Below are 17,628 nucleotides of genomic sequence, written 5' to 3' on the forward strand. Positions count from 1 at the left end.
TTTAGATTAGGGTCCCATATCCTGTTATAGTACCCATTACCTACAGCTGAGACCAAGCTTTGACAATGGGGAGTACATTTTGCCTCAGAATACCATGATAGTCTTGCGATTTCATTGTACCTTGCGCAGATTCAGCAAAGCAGCCCCAGAACATAAATGCGCCTCCTCCAATGTTTTACAGTAAGTACATTATTTGTAAAGGCAGCACAGGCAAATTGGCAATTAACTCCTTCTGTTAAAGAAAGAAAGGCCCACAATGTTCAATGAACTGATGAGACTGGAATTTGCCAAAATGCATTTTGACGAGCCACAAAGCTTCCGTAGGTCTTCTAGAACAGTGGAAAAATATCCTTTGGACAGTTGAGACTACACTTGAGAGCTTTTAGGCAAATCAAAAGTCATGCAAAAATAAAGCATATAAAGAAAAGAACTGCTCAGTTATGTTCTGGGGGCTTTGTTCCATCGGGCACAAGCAAGGCTTCTTGAATTTGAGCTGGGTACAATGCACTCTCAAAGCTATTGAGGCATTCTGGAGTGAAATGTGTTGCCCAGTGTCAGAAAGCACAGGTTATTGGTCATCTGACAGGAGAAAGCCCCAAAACACACAAAGAGAAAACACCCAAGAATGGCCAAGAGCAAAATAATGGACTAGTGTGAAATGGCATTCCATGAGCCCTGATCTAAAACCTATTGAACATATGTGGAAGGAGCTGAAACACGCAATCTGAGGAAGGCACCCATCAAACCCGAGACAGATGGAGCAGTTTACTCAAAGAGGCACGGGCCACGATACCTATCGAGAGTTGCATAAATTATTTGTTTGCAGTGACTGCCTCAAAAGCTTGTTCAACAAAATCATGTTGTTGAACAATTGTATTGTACCACAACAAAGCAATGTTTTTTTGAAAAAAAAAAATGGTTAATTTTCAGTTATTTTATTAATGATATTATTTTAATTTCATTTTACTCCGCTGTCTGCAGCCAGGTCTGCCTGAAAAATGAGATGAATCTGCTCTCAAGCCGGTATATGCGCAAACTACTTCCGCATTCGGCAAATCAGGAAAAAGCACTTCCGCCTCGCTCGGATGAATAGGGAACGGGACCACACCACAGAGCCACTAATGATCACTATGCGGTACGGTATCTGGGATTCATTGTTTACATGCATGATATCATATTTGGATGAATAAATGATATTGGTATTCCATGTTCCACGTTGGACACATGACGTTCCGCATATAGCGGATTGCCTTACCTGGATAAATAATGGTTAAACAAATAAATAGAAAATAAAATGAGTCATTTTAGGCACCGTTTCCTAAAATGAGGCAACGGTTCTTTCTTGAACTGAAGGCTACTGAGAGTTTTGTCCACCTGTGTAAAATTATTAATTAATAAACCTTACATGCGTGACCATGTGCGGACAATTTCCGAACATGAATGTAGATGCATATACGGTTCTGACATGAAAGTAGAATTTCAGGTTCATTAATCTCTCTCCTCGTTGCAATTTCCTTTGCGTCATTGCAGGAACAGACTGCCAACAGTAAAGTCCCCTTAGTTTATAAAGAAAAGAAAAATAGATCAATCAATCAATCACAAAATGTGCATGAGTGTGTGTGCAAATGTGTCTGTGAAAGGTGATGTGGGTGACGGGAAACCAGTAGCACGTGTGGTCAATTCCACATATTTCCAGCATACGGTGACCCAGGGGGTGTTAGGGTGGCAGGGGCAACCTCACACTGAGCCTGGATCCTGTCTATGTAATTTGCCAGAGTGCTCTTTGTGTGTGCGCACACACAAAGAGTGTGAAGTTATAAATATAGACAGACATAAGGGCAGGTAATCTTGCTATGTTCAAAGGAAATATCTGTAATGTACTGTACATGTCATTTTTTCGTTACTTCCACTACTGAGACAAAGGAAGTCTTAGTGTCCTGTTATGAATCAAATGAATACTGTACAATAGTATTTCATCAAAAGTGATCGAAGCGTCTAAGTGCAAATGTTGTTCCTCATAAGACTACACAGAATAAAATGGTGCAGGCTGCTGCACCTCCTCTTTCAATCAATAATTTAAAGGATTACCATTTCATTATTTGGTACATGTCTAACATTTGAATGTATTAGTTGTTGCTTTTTATATTTTAAAAATACAAATTTAATTTGAACAAAAACAAACTAAATTACTCCATGGTGAATTCATAAGAGGAGGGACGTATTGTTGCTCTCTCCAATGATTAGTTTTGTTTTTATCCGATAGGAACAAACACACACAATTTGGAGATACAAGCGGTTTGGATACTGGAAAGTGGCAATAAATGAATAATAGCTGACAATAGCTGGGATAGACTCCAGCACTCCTGCGAACCTTGTGAGGATAAGCGGCATCGTTAAATGGATGGTTGGTACACGTCATTTTCTATGCTGGTACCCAGAAGCACAGAATATAGATTTTGGAAAATTTCATTTACAAATCTGGGACTGGTGATGTAGCGGTCAATGTTGCTGCTTTTCATGCAGATAGTGAAACTGGAACAACTGTGGCAAACAAACAAATGTGAGCAATTCGCTGGGAGCACCCCTGATGGGCCAAGCCGAAAGTCGTAAGTCATAACTGAATTTCTTTACAAACCAAAAACAAGCACCGTTTTAATACAACCGTTTTCAACCTGTTTTTGGTGCCTCCAGTTTATCTAGATTTACAATTCAATTCACACACACATAAGACAATAGATACTGGAATTGTGACTGACTTCGAAATGTACCATATGGAAAGTATACCGTTTTGTTTTTTTTTCCTACTTCTGGTGTCCTCTGAAAGAAGCAGATGGGTAGATTGGAAATCTGTGTGTGGCTGTGTTGTGTATTTGCTGTGGTGTACAGAGCAGCATTGTGTTGTACTGACTGATCCTTGGTGGACAGATACGCTGAGGGCTTTCCGTGGACAGCAGGAAGGGATGTGTGTGGCTCGAACCATCATCAATAACAACTACAGTACGGTGGGTCTACTGGGATCAGGGAGCTAAACTGTGAAGGATTTCCTGCGCCTACACACACTGTTCATGGATTCACGAAATCCTCAAAGGGATGAGGAAGTTCCACTTACTCATCCACTCAAAAGCCCACTCACACAGTTGATTATTGCAGATCAATTTGGATAAAATGTAAGACAAACCCATGGGTCAAGATATTTAGCTTCAAGGTACTCATATGGATATAATAGAAGTCTAAAAATAGATGGCCAAGCCCTGTGAAAAAGCAAATTCACAGGACACACACGCGCACACTCATACACACACAATGTAGTCCAAGGGAGCTTTCGCACATTTCATGTGAAACAAATTTCAAAAATATACATACATATATAGATGTATATTACAATATACATCATCTTAAGTTTCATCTTTGAACAAAAGTTTTTGTCAAAAGTGAATTCATCCTACCGGGTCCATTGAGGAAGTCTTTAATTTGAAGGCATAGCAGAGGCGGAGGAATGCCTGTGTCGCTGTCCACGTCACCTGCTGCTGTCTGGAGCCAGCACACATTATAATCCAGACACTCGGGCAAGGTCTTCCCTTGGTCTGAACGGAATGACACCAATGGAAATTCAAAAAACAAAACAACAAACTATTTCAGCGGTCAAATGTATTATGTATTATGATAAGCCATACAATATCGCTCTCATACCTTGGCACTTGTAGTCTGAGGCCACTCCTCTTAAGGCCACATCAAACACAGAGACCTCCATCCTCTGTTTGCGGTGGTGGCAGCTGAGAAGAGCAGAAGGTTGGATCACCTGCAGGTAGAGCAGCGGCTCCAGTACCTGGTCAGCAGCCCCCCTTCTTCCGGGCTGCCTTACAATTGTCACCCCCAGCGCTTGGCGTGCTGAGGAGCGGCTGGGGGTTGACAGGGAGTTGAGGGAGAGCAGACTGCCCCTCAGCATAGGGGAGACGGGCTTGGAGCTATTGCTGTTGAGGATGTCTTCAGCAGTCAGGTCTGTCAGGGTAACCTGGGCAGCAGGGTCCGGAGACGCAAAGGTCGAGGCTGGAGGAGACTCAGACAGGATTTCAGGCTGGTTGAGAGCACTCTTTCCTACCTGAAGAAGGTGTAAATGGATCCCTAAATTAATAATAATACAATATTGCATACCACATTTTCAAGGCACTCAAACACACTTTAGAATTGCACACATTATTCATTCACTCCACAGTACGACCCTAGTGGTGATAAGTCACTTGTGTAGCCACAGCTGCACTGGGGAAGCAGGGCTGCCATTCCGCGCCCGAGGCCACGATGACATCCGCTCGGGCGGGGATACGAACTGGCAAACCTCTGGTTGAAGAGCGTACTCACCCTCTGCACCACGCCGACCCCAAATTAACTATAACGAATGAACCTTCCTTTTCGCCAGTCAACAGTATGTAAATGCCAAGTTACCATTTTAATCTCATCTTGGCATGCTACATTGATAGCCATTGTTTCTGCATTATCCACCATTTGTTTCAAACTGAAAAAAAAAAAAAAAAGAAACTGAATGAACATTCTCCCACATTATGTTCTGGGTAGGTTCAGCATGTTCAGTGCAGGATAATGCATTTACAAATGCATGAACGGACACCATTAAGAGAGTGAAGTTCCAGTGGCAGCAGTGGATTGCAACAACACGAGCTGGGGGACAGGACCAAATTCTTTCCAAACAATGAAGTATTCTTGGACTGGACTGAATTGGTACCTGGGTACCAAACACTACCCAACGTAATCACATTTTACTGTAGATATGTATGTTTTTTTTTTTTTTTTTGTAACAAGTTTCAGATTATGTTCATTTGCTTCGATAACTGTTGTTTACTTGTTGTTACACAGACACAAAGGGCCTCCCATGCACACACACGCACTCAGACCAGTTATGACCATTGACTCCAGTGGGAGCTTCCAAGTCACACTTTTTTGTTTACCTTTTCAATGGGCTCTTTCCTATCCTGTGTGCTGTCTAATGAAGTGGGGGCCTGTGGGGGATTAGAACATTCATAGGCCATGACAGACAGCCTACTAGCAGTCAGAAAGATGTCGAAGGGGATAAAGTTGAGGTTTTTGGTAATGGTGGACTTATGGGAGGGCCTGGCTATGCAGTGGTGACTGGTTCCACTCTGCTGCTCAATCTGGATAATTCGGATGTGAGCGCTATCGCTGCCGAAGCCGCTATCCTGCCCGTTCCCACTGTGACGAGATGAACTGTCGATGCCTGTCAACGAGCCTCGACTGCTCTGCTTCTGCTCTTGTTTACGGATCTGCATACAGGCACAGAGGAAAGAAAAGAAAGGCCACATTTGAGTCTCAAGTTACTACATACTGCTTGTATTGCACTTTTGGAAATGTCACTAATGGAAACAACCGCAATCCCAATGCCTGATTAAATAGCAATAGAAAGAGATCAATAGTTTAGTTACTGTCAGGTGTGAAATGTTTTTGGGTTACTTTAACCACAGCAGACACTTAAACTACACTCACTAAAAAAATAAAAGCTCAGGGAAAAAAGATGACAATGATCGAAAATGAACAATGTGTAGAAGAGTTTTAACATTCAAAAACAAAATGACCCAGAACAAACTAGTTGATTGGAATTAATGAAAGGAACATCAATGAGTATCAAATAAAACATGAGAGCATTCTTTCTTTGCAGAGAGTTCTTGTGTCGTTTGTGGCCTTTACAACAAGACATAAACCAAATAGCTGACTTGATTGAAACCATGGACCAATTGACCAATGAAAGGGAGCATCGTACAGCCACAAAAACATTAAAGGCATGCTGTGGGACCTTTTTTGTGGTCTTCAACATAATTTAGCAATTCTGAAATATTGAAGATATCTTGAAAGAAGGGGTTCACTCCAGTAAAATCCAATTGTTTTTTTGCAGTGGCTGTGGTATCACGCATAAAGCAGCCCAAATTGTATGCTTGGCTCCAGATGCAGAGACTTCCAACTACTGTGGCTATGAAAAAGACTTCATGGCCAGAAAATATGTTTCGAGACTAGATTGTAGTGATTCAAACGACAAAGAAAAAAATGGACATGTTTAATCTACAAAACATGGCCACCATGAAACTGCTGCAATTGGCTCCCATGGAACGAAAATGACAAGTAATAACTCGACAGCAGTAGAAATTGTGACAAAAGAGATGGCAGGGAGGGCAAAAGAAACTAACTCCCAATGATGACGCTGTTCACGTGTGTATCATAATTAAAAACTCACATTAGAAATTTCTGACGGTTTTTGGTCGAACATGTTTCCGGAACACATTAGTCGACGTATTTACAGTGTACGTTCAGTTCGCTACTGCTATTTTGACCGTTTACATTCGTTTGGAAGAGAGAGCTTCAAGTGGACGCAATGTGTGGTGAATCTGATTATACCCTCATCTGATCAACATGCACATGGTTGCTATTACAGCATGTACGCTCAGCTGCCCCCTTGCACTCTGCATCACTCGCTCCCACCCACTCCATGGGAATTTTAAATGTATATTATTGCCGTGGCAGAGATAGTGTTTCAAGACCTCTGAGCAAATAGTAAACCCACTGGCAGCACATTAGACAGAATACTTGACTTATTAGATATTTCCGAAACTAAACAGTGTCATCAAAGGCTAAGAACAAGAGCCATATAAAACGCTGCGGCACGCCTGCCTGTTCTGTTCTTTTAGGCCCGGCTTTCACAGGATAGGCCCTGCCAGATCCTTCTTATTTTCTCTGGCTGATTGTGGATAGGATGTGTGGACTTCTATTTCTGTAGAAAAGTAAGATTTTCCCCAAAAATGAAAGGGGAAGGATTCTGGGCGGATCTTCAAGAGTGTTGTCTAAAGCAGGTGACGATTCTGTGGCGGAAAAGAGGTGTTTGAAATGCGCATCAGCGCAGTAGAAATGTCCGCTTAATGAGTGCCCCTTGTTGGAGGGGACAAATAAGTTGTGCAGCAGCAGGGAAAGAGCAAGAGCCAGAAAAAACAACTGCCAAATACTCATTTTGCTCCCCTGTCTCTCTTCATGAGCTTAGGCTATACACATGCATTTACAATTATGGCAAATACCCAATCTTCTCTTACCACCACCGCAAAGAAAGTGCCTCCTAAGCAAATTCTTGATCTATATTTAGACATGCTTGCAAGTGGAATATGGGATAATGGGGCACACAATCGCGGGGTAGAGGAAAAGAAACAATGGAAAAACAGTTGTTCGAACTGCAGTTTGATTCAAAGCGTGCAATTAGCACATTCACAAACCCATGATTTCATATAAATTTCACTTTATAAAAAAAAAGTAAAGCAGACGACTGGACTTAGTTACACACCTTTATTATTACTCACAGGCAAGGCGAACAGGTATTAACAACGCATGGCTCTGAAGTCTGTAGACTTTAACGTTACGCCAATTTATTCACTGACAGAAGGCAATAAATTCCGAATACAAACATGCACTGCAGCTACATGCCTGCTCCCAGCTGAAATCCCCCTTTCCAACCATTACTTTCTATTACATTATATAATAGCTGCACTGAAACACAGTTTCCACATCCCAGAGTAATCTTTCTCTGGACTTGGGAGTTGATCGTGATCGTGAATGTGCGATGACACACACACGCAACCCACAACCTCCATTGGCCAATCATGATGTCATGCTTCTCACAGTCTCTCGGCATAACGTCCTGGAAAATGGAGGATAATCCCCAAAGTGTGAAACCATGAGTCTCCCAGGTGCCAATCATATCAGTGCGCATCTGTGTGACCCCAATTTCTGTCAGTGTAACTCAGAACAGCTTGGCTCGAGTAAGGCTAATAAGCGGAAGCAAATGTCACATCATCCAAATGCCACCCGTTTACAGTGTTGGCTTGCTAGTCCAATATGACAACATACGTTTTACATCTGAATAGCACATATGCACTTGAGTGTTTCCAGATGAATCAAAAGTAGGTTGCAATTCAGGTTGAGAGATCATGGAATAAGAAAATCTGGAGGTTTTCACTTGTAGGAAAGTCCATATGGTCTCAAAAGAATATAGTCAATTTAGCATAAGTCACATACTGTAAGGTGAATGTTATTTCACGAGTCTATTTAGAAGCCATATATCCACAGTGAAGTCCAACTCCTTTAATATTCAACGAGAGTGGATTCATTGGGGAAATTATTTATTCAAGGGGGCAGACAAGGACCAAATAAATAAAGTACAAGTAAGAAAAAAAAAGACAACAAAAGAACAATAAATACAAAATAAATCCTGTAATAGCTTAGTGGTACAATATACAGTGTATTTTCTCCAATATGTGAATTTCAAAGGTTTTTCGAATGGAAATGACAACAGTACATAGTAACAGCAACAGAGCTACAAGTTGAGTTAGTCACAAAATTGTTCCAAAAACTACAGTCAATATGGTTAGTTGCAATGCTTTCCAATCTAAAAACATCACTACGTAAATATTATGCTTCCTTGCAATTCATTTATTTCTTAAGCATATAAAAGTCACCGTAATATCAAATTATTAACCCACAAGTAAGAGTGAGTGGGGGTAGTCATAGAATGTTGAGCTATCTTTCAGTATTTAATGTTGATTCAGTGTTTGACACGGGTTTCTCGTGTTCTCTGGTGGACTGCAGTAGAATTTCCATTAAAATCATAGGAAGTCATATTAGTAAATCTTTGTGACAGCACAATACAGTTGAGCTACTTGCTTGCAGGACGTCTGCATGGGATTAACTTCTGTTGCTCGACCACATCAGCGTTTACAAGTTCACCCCCTGTTGCGCTACCCGCTATTGTTTACCAGAAACTGAAAGCCGATAGCAGGCCTCTGTTCTTTTGTGCCCAAGGTAGAAAACACTCAAATGGGGCCCACCTTCATCAAAAAATAATAACAATAATTCTATACTAAATGCCAAAAGGACTTCAATTCAACCTTTCATTTTCTTGTGGAAAACAGTGGGTGGAAGACATTTATAATGTGAAGTCACCTCTCTCTAGGCATTAACGGCAGCCACTAAGTAAAGAAAGGCATCAAAGGCAGCCATTTAATACGTTCAACGTTGTTTCACTAACAAAGGCAACCTGCAATGCACTTAAACTGAACCACAACAAAGTAGCAATGGAAGGTCATGACCTTGCAGCTTGGAAATGGATGCTGAGTGCTTCAGAGTGACTGTCAACTGTATTTTAAACATGGCATACTCCAAAGCTCAGGGCGCCAAGAGGGGCCATTTTAACAAGCTCCCTGCACTCTGTAATGCTGGTGGGTGGTTTTACTCCTTCGGGGCTTAATGGCCCATCTTTTGCCTTTAGGAGAATGAGGGACAACTTCACACTTTATACTTTTCATTTACATTTCCCAGACTACCAGCATCTCCTCTGTCTTGACTTCAGGAAGGCTTAGAGAGCTAATAATAAGAGGGTGGGTGGGGGGGTGGGGGGGGACTGGAAGTTGCACGCGACATACTTAAGGAAAAAAAACATTTAATGACAGGACAATTTATGCATCTGGACATTCCTAAAGCACTGGGTCAGATGGAACCCTTTTCAAGTGGAAGAGACGCCAAGAGTGGGGGGGTGGGGGACGGGGGGGGGAATTCTTTGATAAGGCTGTTGTACTGTGCTCAACAAAAATAAGTACACACCCTTGGAAAAAAATGTTCTATTTATTTCTCAGTGAATACAGGAAAATAAAAATAAAAATCTGAATCTTGATGATAATTTGATACCTGTGGTTGAATTGGTATAAATTAGAATTTTATATATAAAAAAAAAAGATTAGGTTTGCTGGTATTCACACATTTTGTAACATTGCAATTTTAAATTAATTTGGTGGAAGAATTACATTTTTGTATTTCCATATGGACAAATGTACAAAAATTTATATAGTATGAAAATATTGATTCAGAAAGAAACCCAAGTTTAAAAAAATAATAATAATGTAATTCCTGCTCACTGTACATTCAGGGATGTCTGCTGGACCCCGTATAATAGGAGGGAAAATCAACAATGATTTTGATCAGTTTTCAAATGCCTTAAGGTTGGGAAAGCCTTGGCTCAAACACAAAGATACAGTATTATAAAAGTTGGATGATGAAAAGAATAATTGGCAAAAGAGAGAGTTAATGCGGTCCAAATGGGGACCGACAGTAAGCTACTTAACAAAAGACTGTTTCTGGGACACATGGCAGCCAAAGCCTTGGTTTTATAATTGTTTGTTTAAACTTCAAAAACGGGTTCTCTCCTGTGCCTTTGTGCAGCATTAGTTTACTTACAAATATGCTGCCACAAATAAAGCCCACATTTCTGTTGCTGAAGAAAACTGAGCTACATCCTGAGTAATGACATTTAGCAAACCCACACTGCCCCGCGCTCAATCTTCAGCAATCAAGAATGATTTAATAGCTCTGAAAGACGCTGCCCTTAAAGCACAAAAGGAGATTAATCACAATCAGAATCATCTTTATTTGCCAAGTATGTCCAAAAAACACACAAGGAATTTGTCTCCGGTAGTTGGAGCCGCTCTAGTACAACAACAGACAGTCAATTGACAGAGAACACTTTAGAGACATAAAGACATTTAGAAAAACAGTGACTGAGCAATAAAGGGTTGCTAGTTATCTGGTAATGCCGGTACAATTTTTTAAAAATGAATTAATTAATGTATTTATTCTAGCACTTAGAGCAGTTCGAATGACTAATCTCGCAATAGTCCGGTGCGATGACCATTGTGCAAAGGGCGCCGCGACTTCAAGGACTGTATGCAGTTTAAAGTAACGAATAGTTCGATAATCTGGGACAATGTTGATTGTGAAAATGTTGCAGATACTCCTCAGTCAGTGTGCAAGTGGTGCAGATGCTACTCTGGCATGAGTGGTCAACAACAGATATGCAAATAGTGCAGCGTGGCGAGACTACTACAGTGAGTGCACGAGTAGTATATAATTGGTCCTACAGAAATGTGACAACAAACTCACACAAAATAAATTGGCAGCATGTTGCAATGGAATTGTAAGTTAACTGTTTAAGAAGTTGATCGCAAGAGGGAAGAAGCTATTGGAATGTCTGCTAGTTCTAGTTTGCATTGATCGCCTACCTGAGGGAAGGAGCCGGAAGAATGCACCAAACCAGATTGTGATGGAGGAACACAGGACTGATTCGATAACCGCTGTGTAGTACTGCCTTAGCAGCTCCCGTGGCAGGCCGTGCTTCCTCGGAAGCCGCAGGAAGTACATCCTCTGCTGGGCCTTTTTGAGGACGGAGTTGATGTTGATCACCCACTTCAGGTCCTGAGAGACTGTAATTCCCAGGAACTTGAAGGTCTCGACGGTTGACACAAGGCAGCTGGACAGCGTGAGGGGCAGCTGTGGCGAAGGATGCCTCCTGAAGTCCACGATCATCTCTACAGTCTTGATCGTGTTCAGCTACAGGTTGTGTCGGCCGCACCACAGCTCCAGCCGCTCCGCTTCCTGTCGATATGCAGACTCGTCACCATCCTTGATGAGGCCGATGATAGTGGTGTCATCTGCAAACTTCAGGAGTTTGACAGTCGGATGCGTTGAGGTGCAGTCGTTCGTGTAGAGAGAGAAGAGCAGCGGAGAGGTGCCCCAGTGCTGATGCTGCGTGTGGATGAGATGGCCTCCTCCAGCCTCACCTGCTGTGTCCTGCCCGCCAGCACGAGACGTTCAAAGGACTTCATGACCACAGATGTCAGAGCGACAGGCCTGTCGTCATTCAGACCTGAGATTGTAGTTTTCTTGGGGACTGGGATAATGGTGGAGCGTTTGAAAGAGGACGGTACTTCGCAGAGTTCCAGAGATCTATTGAAGATCTGAGCGAGCTGGTCCACGCAGACTTTGAGGCAGGATGGGGACACATGGTCTGGGCCTGCCACTTTGTTAATCTTTTGTTGTTTGAAGATGTATCTCACATCCTGTTCGTGGATGGTCAACTCAGAGGTCAGAGGTGTGATTGTGCTCGGTGGTGCAGCTGGGTGGGTGTGGGCTGTGAAAGGGTCCTTTTCAAATCTGCAGTAAAAGGTATTCAAGTCGTCGGCTAGTGTGCTATTGTTCTCAGCTTGGGGTCATCGTCGCTTGTAATTGGTCAGCGATTGAAAGGACTGATTTAGAGTTGTTAACGCTAAACTGTTTTTCCAACTTTGCGACATAGTTCCTCTTTGCAATGTTAATTTCTTTAGTCAGCAGGTTTCTAGCTCGATTATAGTGGGCCCTGTCCCCGCTTTGATATGCGTCCTCCTTAGCTTGGCGAAGTTGCTTAAGTTTGGCAGTGAACCACGGCTTGTTGTTATTGAATGTGCGAAATGACTTTGCTGGTACACAAACCTCTTCACAGAAACTGATATAGGATGTAACAGTGTCCGTATATTCATCCAGGCGGCCAGCTGAATTTTCAAAGACACTCCAGTCTGTGCAGTCTAAACAGCTTTGGAGTTCAATCTTTGCTTCATTGGTCCACTTTTTCACTGTTTTCACTGTAGGCTTTGCACATTTAAGTTCTTGCCTGTATGTTGGTATTAGGTGAATTCAGCAGTGATCAGACAAGCCCAGGGCTGCACGAGGTTTGGCACAGTATGCGTTATTTGGCGTAGTATAGCAGTGGTCTAAAATGTTCTTCTCCCCGGTGGGACAGTCGATGTGCTGCTGGTATTTAGGGAGTTCGTGGTTGAGATTAGCTTTGTTAAAGTCCCCGAGAATAATGAGGGGTGAGTCCGGGTGTTTTTTTTCAATTTCGGATACTTGTTCGGCGAGCATTAGCAGTGCGGCGTTTGTGTTAGCTTGAGGCGGAATGTAAACACCAGCCAGAATGAATGATGCGAACTCGCGAGGTGAGTAGAATGGCTTACAGTTCAAAAACAGCGACTCCAAATGTGGGCTGCAGTGTGTGCTGAGCTCCGTACACCATTTTTCGTTGCTGTAGAAGCATATCCCGCCGCTTTTTATTTTCGCCGATGATTCCATGTTGCATTCTGCCCTGTGAAGATGGAAGCCGGGAAGCATGACGGCGCCATCGGGTACAGCGTCACAAAGCCAAGTCTCCATAAAGCACATGGTGGCGGAAAGTCCGAAGTCTTTACTGGTCTTTGTCAGAAGATGAAGCTCATCCATTTTGTTGGGTAGGGAGAGTAGATTCGCAAGGTGGATGGACGGAAACACCAGTCTGTATCCTCTCTTCACTTGGATGCCGGCTCGCTTCCCTCTGTGGCGCCGCCTCCATGCGCCAAAGACCGCGGTCGATGTTCCGGTGAGTAACTCAGGAAAAAAAGTAGCCTCCTGGATGGTTAGCAAGTCTCCCCTTGTATAAGTGAGTCATGTAATGTAGCGCGTAACCGAGGCGACCACACGGGTAGGCACCATCTTCATGTGTGATAATTGCTTCAGCATTCTGAACAGATCAACCAATATAAACCCAATACCTGATTCAGATCAAATTTGACAGCTGGGCATGCAGGAATTAACCCGGATAAGACACAATAACATGCACGGTGGAGGTCACTGTATAACTCTGTGAAGGAATTTATTTCAAAGGCTTTGTTATAATTATATATCTAACTGCACAGCCCAATTCTCAGTTGAAGCAAACCGTGAGCAATTAGTTTGAGCATCATGATGTGAGAATTTAGATACGCCAAAGACTTTCTCTTCACATCCAGAATAAGAGCTCGCCTGCATGGAACAAGTTGTTGCAGAATAGTCCTTATCTGAAGATATAGCAGCAATCCAAATCGAAATTTATAGTTGGGAGATTAATTTATCAAGTGAAAGCTGGTGGGAGTACTCGTATGAAATATGTTGTGATGCCAAGTAAGTATTTTTATCTGTTTCTCCAACATCCAAAAATATTTAAATGCATCCTCCAGCATCATCTAAATTGGTAGACGTACAGTATATGGAACCAAATAAAATACAGCTAAATAATCGTTGAAAGACAATGCAGTATAAATGCACAGGAACAGCTCACACAGAGCTTTTCTTTCTTGTTGGCAGATCTATGACTACAAGGTTGTAACAAATTGGATCGTGGGGAAAGATCGTAACAGTGTTTTCTATTCAGGCAGCAATTACAGCAGCTCAGTGTGAAGTGAATGTGCACTTTCCTGCTTCAATAGCACTTTAAAGCAAACTGACTTCACTTCTATCAGCAAAGCGAATGGTGGCCATTAGTGTCTGCCTTTTAAAGCAAATAATCATCCTCTTCTGCTTCCTTTCTCACTCACGGAGAGAACCACTCACAGCGTTCAATCAGTCCATTTTCTATACTGCTCTTCCTCATTAGGGTCACAGATTAGCTAGAGCCTATCCCAGCTAACATTGAGCATGGTACACCCTTAACTGGTCACCAGCCAATCACAGGGCACACTGACTGACAATCATCCACATTCACAGCTATGGGCACCTATTAAGTCTTCAATAAATTTAACATGCATGTATGCTTTTGGCATATGGGAGGAAGCCAAAGCCAGAGAAAACCCACGCAAGCACAACGAGACCATGCAAACTCCACACTGAAAGACTGGAGCTGAGAGTCGAACCACCAACCTCAGAGGCAAATGTGCTAACCACTTATTCACCGTGCTGCACCCCCACTAACATCTAATAAGAACGTCTTATCTGGGTAACACAACATTAGACAAGTACATTTTGCAACAGCAAGATAGTGGCCCCCTTTTCTTCTATTAAGGTAAAATGGAAGAAAGAAAGAAAAAAAACACCATCTGATTGCAGACTAAGTCTGGGTTATGGCCACACAAACACAAAGGTATGTAATAGAAATGTTAAAATGAATGAACTGTCACTATTTAGCTTGGAGAACTGTGTTGGGTTAATTCTCTAATCTGATAATCGGGCTGCAGTGTTTATGCATGTATCCCTAAACGGGATAGGCTCCCATTGTTCTCCAACAGTGCGTACGCACAAATCTGTGATTCATCAACATGTTTGCACTTGAATTTATGAACAAATTTAGAACCTGCTCAGACCCTGGGTACGCACAAATGAAGGATCAAAATGTTAACCACACCCTTTACCCTAGATGCACAATGTACTGTATTGAAACTACAGTCATTTATAAAAACAATAATAACTTTAACTATCCATCCATTATCTGAGCCGCTTCTCCTCACTAGGGTCGCGGGCGTGCTGGAGCCTATCCCAGCTATCATCGGACAGGAGGCGGGGTACACCCTGAACTGGTTGCCAGCCAATCGCAGGACACATACAAACAAACAACCATTCGCACTCACATTCACACCTACGGGCAATTTAGAGTCCCCAATTAATGCATGTTTTTGGGATGTGGGAGGAAACCGGAGTGCCCGGAGAAAACCCATGCAGGCACGGGGAGAACATGCCAACTCCACACAGGCGGGGCCCGGGGATTGAACCCCGGTCATCAGAACTGTGAGGCAGACACTCTAACCAGTCGGCTACCGTGCCGCTAACGTTAACTATAATAACCTAAATCAGGAATTTGCAAATAAGTTGACTAATGTCCAAAATAACGGTGAAAAGGACACTTCTCATCACTTGTATCCTCGTTCCATTCATGTGCTTATATGTGCATTTGTGTGTGACACCCCGGATGCAGCTGTCTGCGTGCAGTACTCAGTGAGCAGGTTGCCCAACCTGCAGTTCCTAATGTATCCAAGGCTTCAATGATTCTTTGAAATCCCTACGACAATCTGATTTATATATTTTTCTGTGATTCTGCATGTTCAAAAGTGATGAAAATTGATCAATTTGCACACACACTGACGCTCGCGTGGCTGCTTGTGACGTACATTAAGTCTGATAGGCATAAGGCTTATGACACGTATTTTCCGTTGCTTCCAATTATACTTTACACCGATCTGATCGCCCTGATCGGTATCGGCCGATATTTACCATTGTATGCTGATCGGCTTTAATGTCATAATTCGCATTGATCGGCTCCGCAAAAGACATTGACTCCGCGTTGCCATCGTGTACAGTATATTTGAATCCAAAAGCTAGTTTATTTTTAGCCTTGTTGCGCGTCGTTTGACGTAGTTCTGTAAATATCTGACCACCAATAAAGGTTATTTCACAAAATTGATTGGCCCCAAAAATCCTGATTGTGTAAAGCCTACTTCCAATGCTGATTTCATAAGTTTCCTCAACTGCCTCATTGTTGTGCTACTATGTATGTTAACAACCTATGCAGTGTTTGTTCATTATCAGCTCTTAACCTGTTTTTGTATATGCATGTTTTGTGCAATATTCTCGAATTTAACTTCAGAATTAGTAAAAACATGATTAATATGAGTATTATATGTTGTCAGTTTCTGTGTCTAGCAAGCTTACCGATGATACCAACCTTTTGAAAATAGGATAAAGTTATTAAAGTTTCGGGGCCATCTCTCTAAACTTTAAACCTCCGCGCATTGGTTTAGATGCTTCAGACGGACGCCCTTTTATAGGGAAATAGGGGCACAGTTTATGCAGATTGCAGATCGCGGCCACAACCTTGTTATTTGGAATGAATTCTGATTCATTAACATACACACGGTGGGGCGTCGAAAATTGGCCGGTATGCATGGACAGAAAATAGTGTCCGTTTGGAACTCAACATTTCCCTTTGTAGTGGACCAAGTCTGTTGGTTCCAGAATTGGCCGCTGTTGTTTATTGGCAAAATCAACAGACCTGCATTTCCGGGTTGTGCCGCTGTTGTCACAGATCCAGCTAACCTACGTAGAGACGATGATGGCAGAGGCAACGTTCTCATCAAAGGCATCATTGATATTAGCTTAGCCTTGTTGTCGTATCTATTCATATCTATGGCTGTTGTTTACTCGGGCGCTGGCCATGTACATGCCTCTCAAGCATGATATACTGAGTTTGGAAGCGTACACTGTTGGTTTTTGTCAAGCTCTTCTCTATGGCAACCAATCGTAATGGAGGTGGGAAAAGGAAGCACGCTAACCAGGCGGCTCATGTAAGTGACCCTCAACTCGCCACCACAAGAACTTTTTCCTACCAGCTGCAGGCCATTATCACACCGCCCAAGCACGAGCGATCACGGCTCTCACGGCAGTATTAGACAATCACAGCAATGTTATAAAGGTAAATTTAGGTCAACATTAAAACTTTACAAACATTTTCAAACGTCTTAACATTTATTTACAATAATTTTGTACTATACTGGGTGTTTATAGGCCATAAAAAAAACTTTATTCAAATTAATGGACGATCCCTACCCCCTATTAGTTTGTTAAATTGAGGTTCCACTATATGCTCAACTTGTGCCCAGAGTAAGAGCATTTCTACGCATTTATTAGTGAATGAGGCCCACTGAGTCTATGGGTAGGATACCAGGAGATAAGTTGTGGACGTTAAACATTGTTGTGTAATTGGAATTAAAAAAAAAAAAATTTTAAGTATATTGTTAAGGCATAATGAATCAATGTAATTCTTGTCTCATTTCAGTTTGTACTTAGGGGAGAAAGCAAAGGGTGGCATTGCAACAGAAAAGACACATTCTTAGGTTACAAAATTGGCTCCCAAGATAAATTATTGAAGATTCAGTAATGCTTTTAACTTTACATCTTTAGCTTTGGCATTGAGTTTTCAACAAACAAACA

The 17,628-nt window shown here is 42.2% G+C and overlaps 1 protein-coding gene across 8 annotated transcripts in view; it reads right to left on the reverse strand.

The window, feature by feature from the left end:
• Nucleotides 1–17,628, reverse strand: part of LOC133401149 (intermembrane lipid transfer protein VPS13B-like) — a 482,547-nt gene that overhangs the window by 126,740 nt on the left and 338,179 nt on the right. For all 8 annotated transcript variants that reach the window (XR_009768384.1, XM_061673722.1, XM_061673719.1 and 5 more), the window contains 3 exons: nucleotides 4,959–5,291; nucleotides 3,691–4,099; nucleotides 3,447–3,584 (listed from right to left, as the gene is read on the reverse strand). Coding sequence is in view for 7 of the 8 variants with exons in the window: in XM_061673722.1 (XP_061529706.1) it covers nucleotides 3,447–3,584; nucleotides 3,691–4,099; nucleotides 4,959–5,291 (880 nt within the window). In the remaining variant the exon portion in view is untranslated. The remainder of the gene's footprint in view (nucleotides 1–3,446; nucleotides 3,585–3,690; nucleotides 4,100–4,958; nucleotides 5,292–17,628) is intronic.

Source organism: Phycodurus eques, chromosome 4 (genome assembly GCF_024500275.1).
Source record: "Phycodurus eques isolate BA_2022a chromosome 4, UOR_Pequ_1.1, whole genome shotgun sequence".
NCBI lineage: Eukaryota > Metazoa > Chordata > Actinopteri > Syngnathiformes > Syngnathidae > Phycodurus > Phycodurus eques.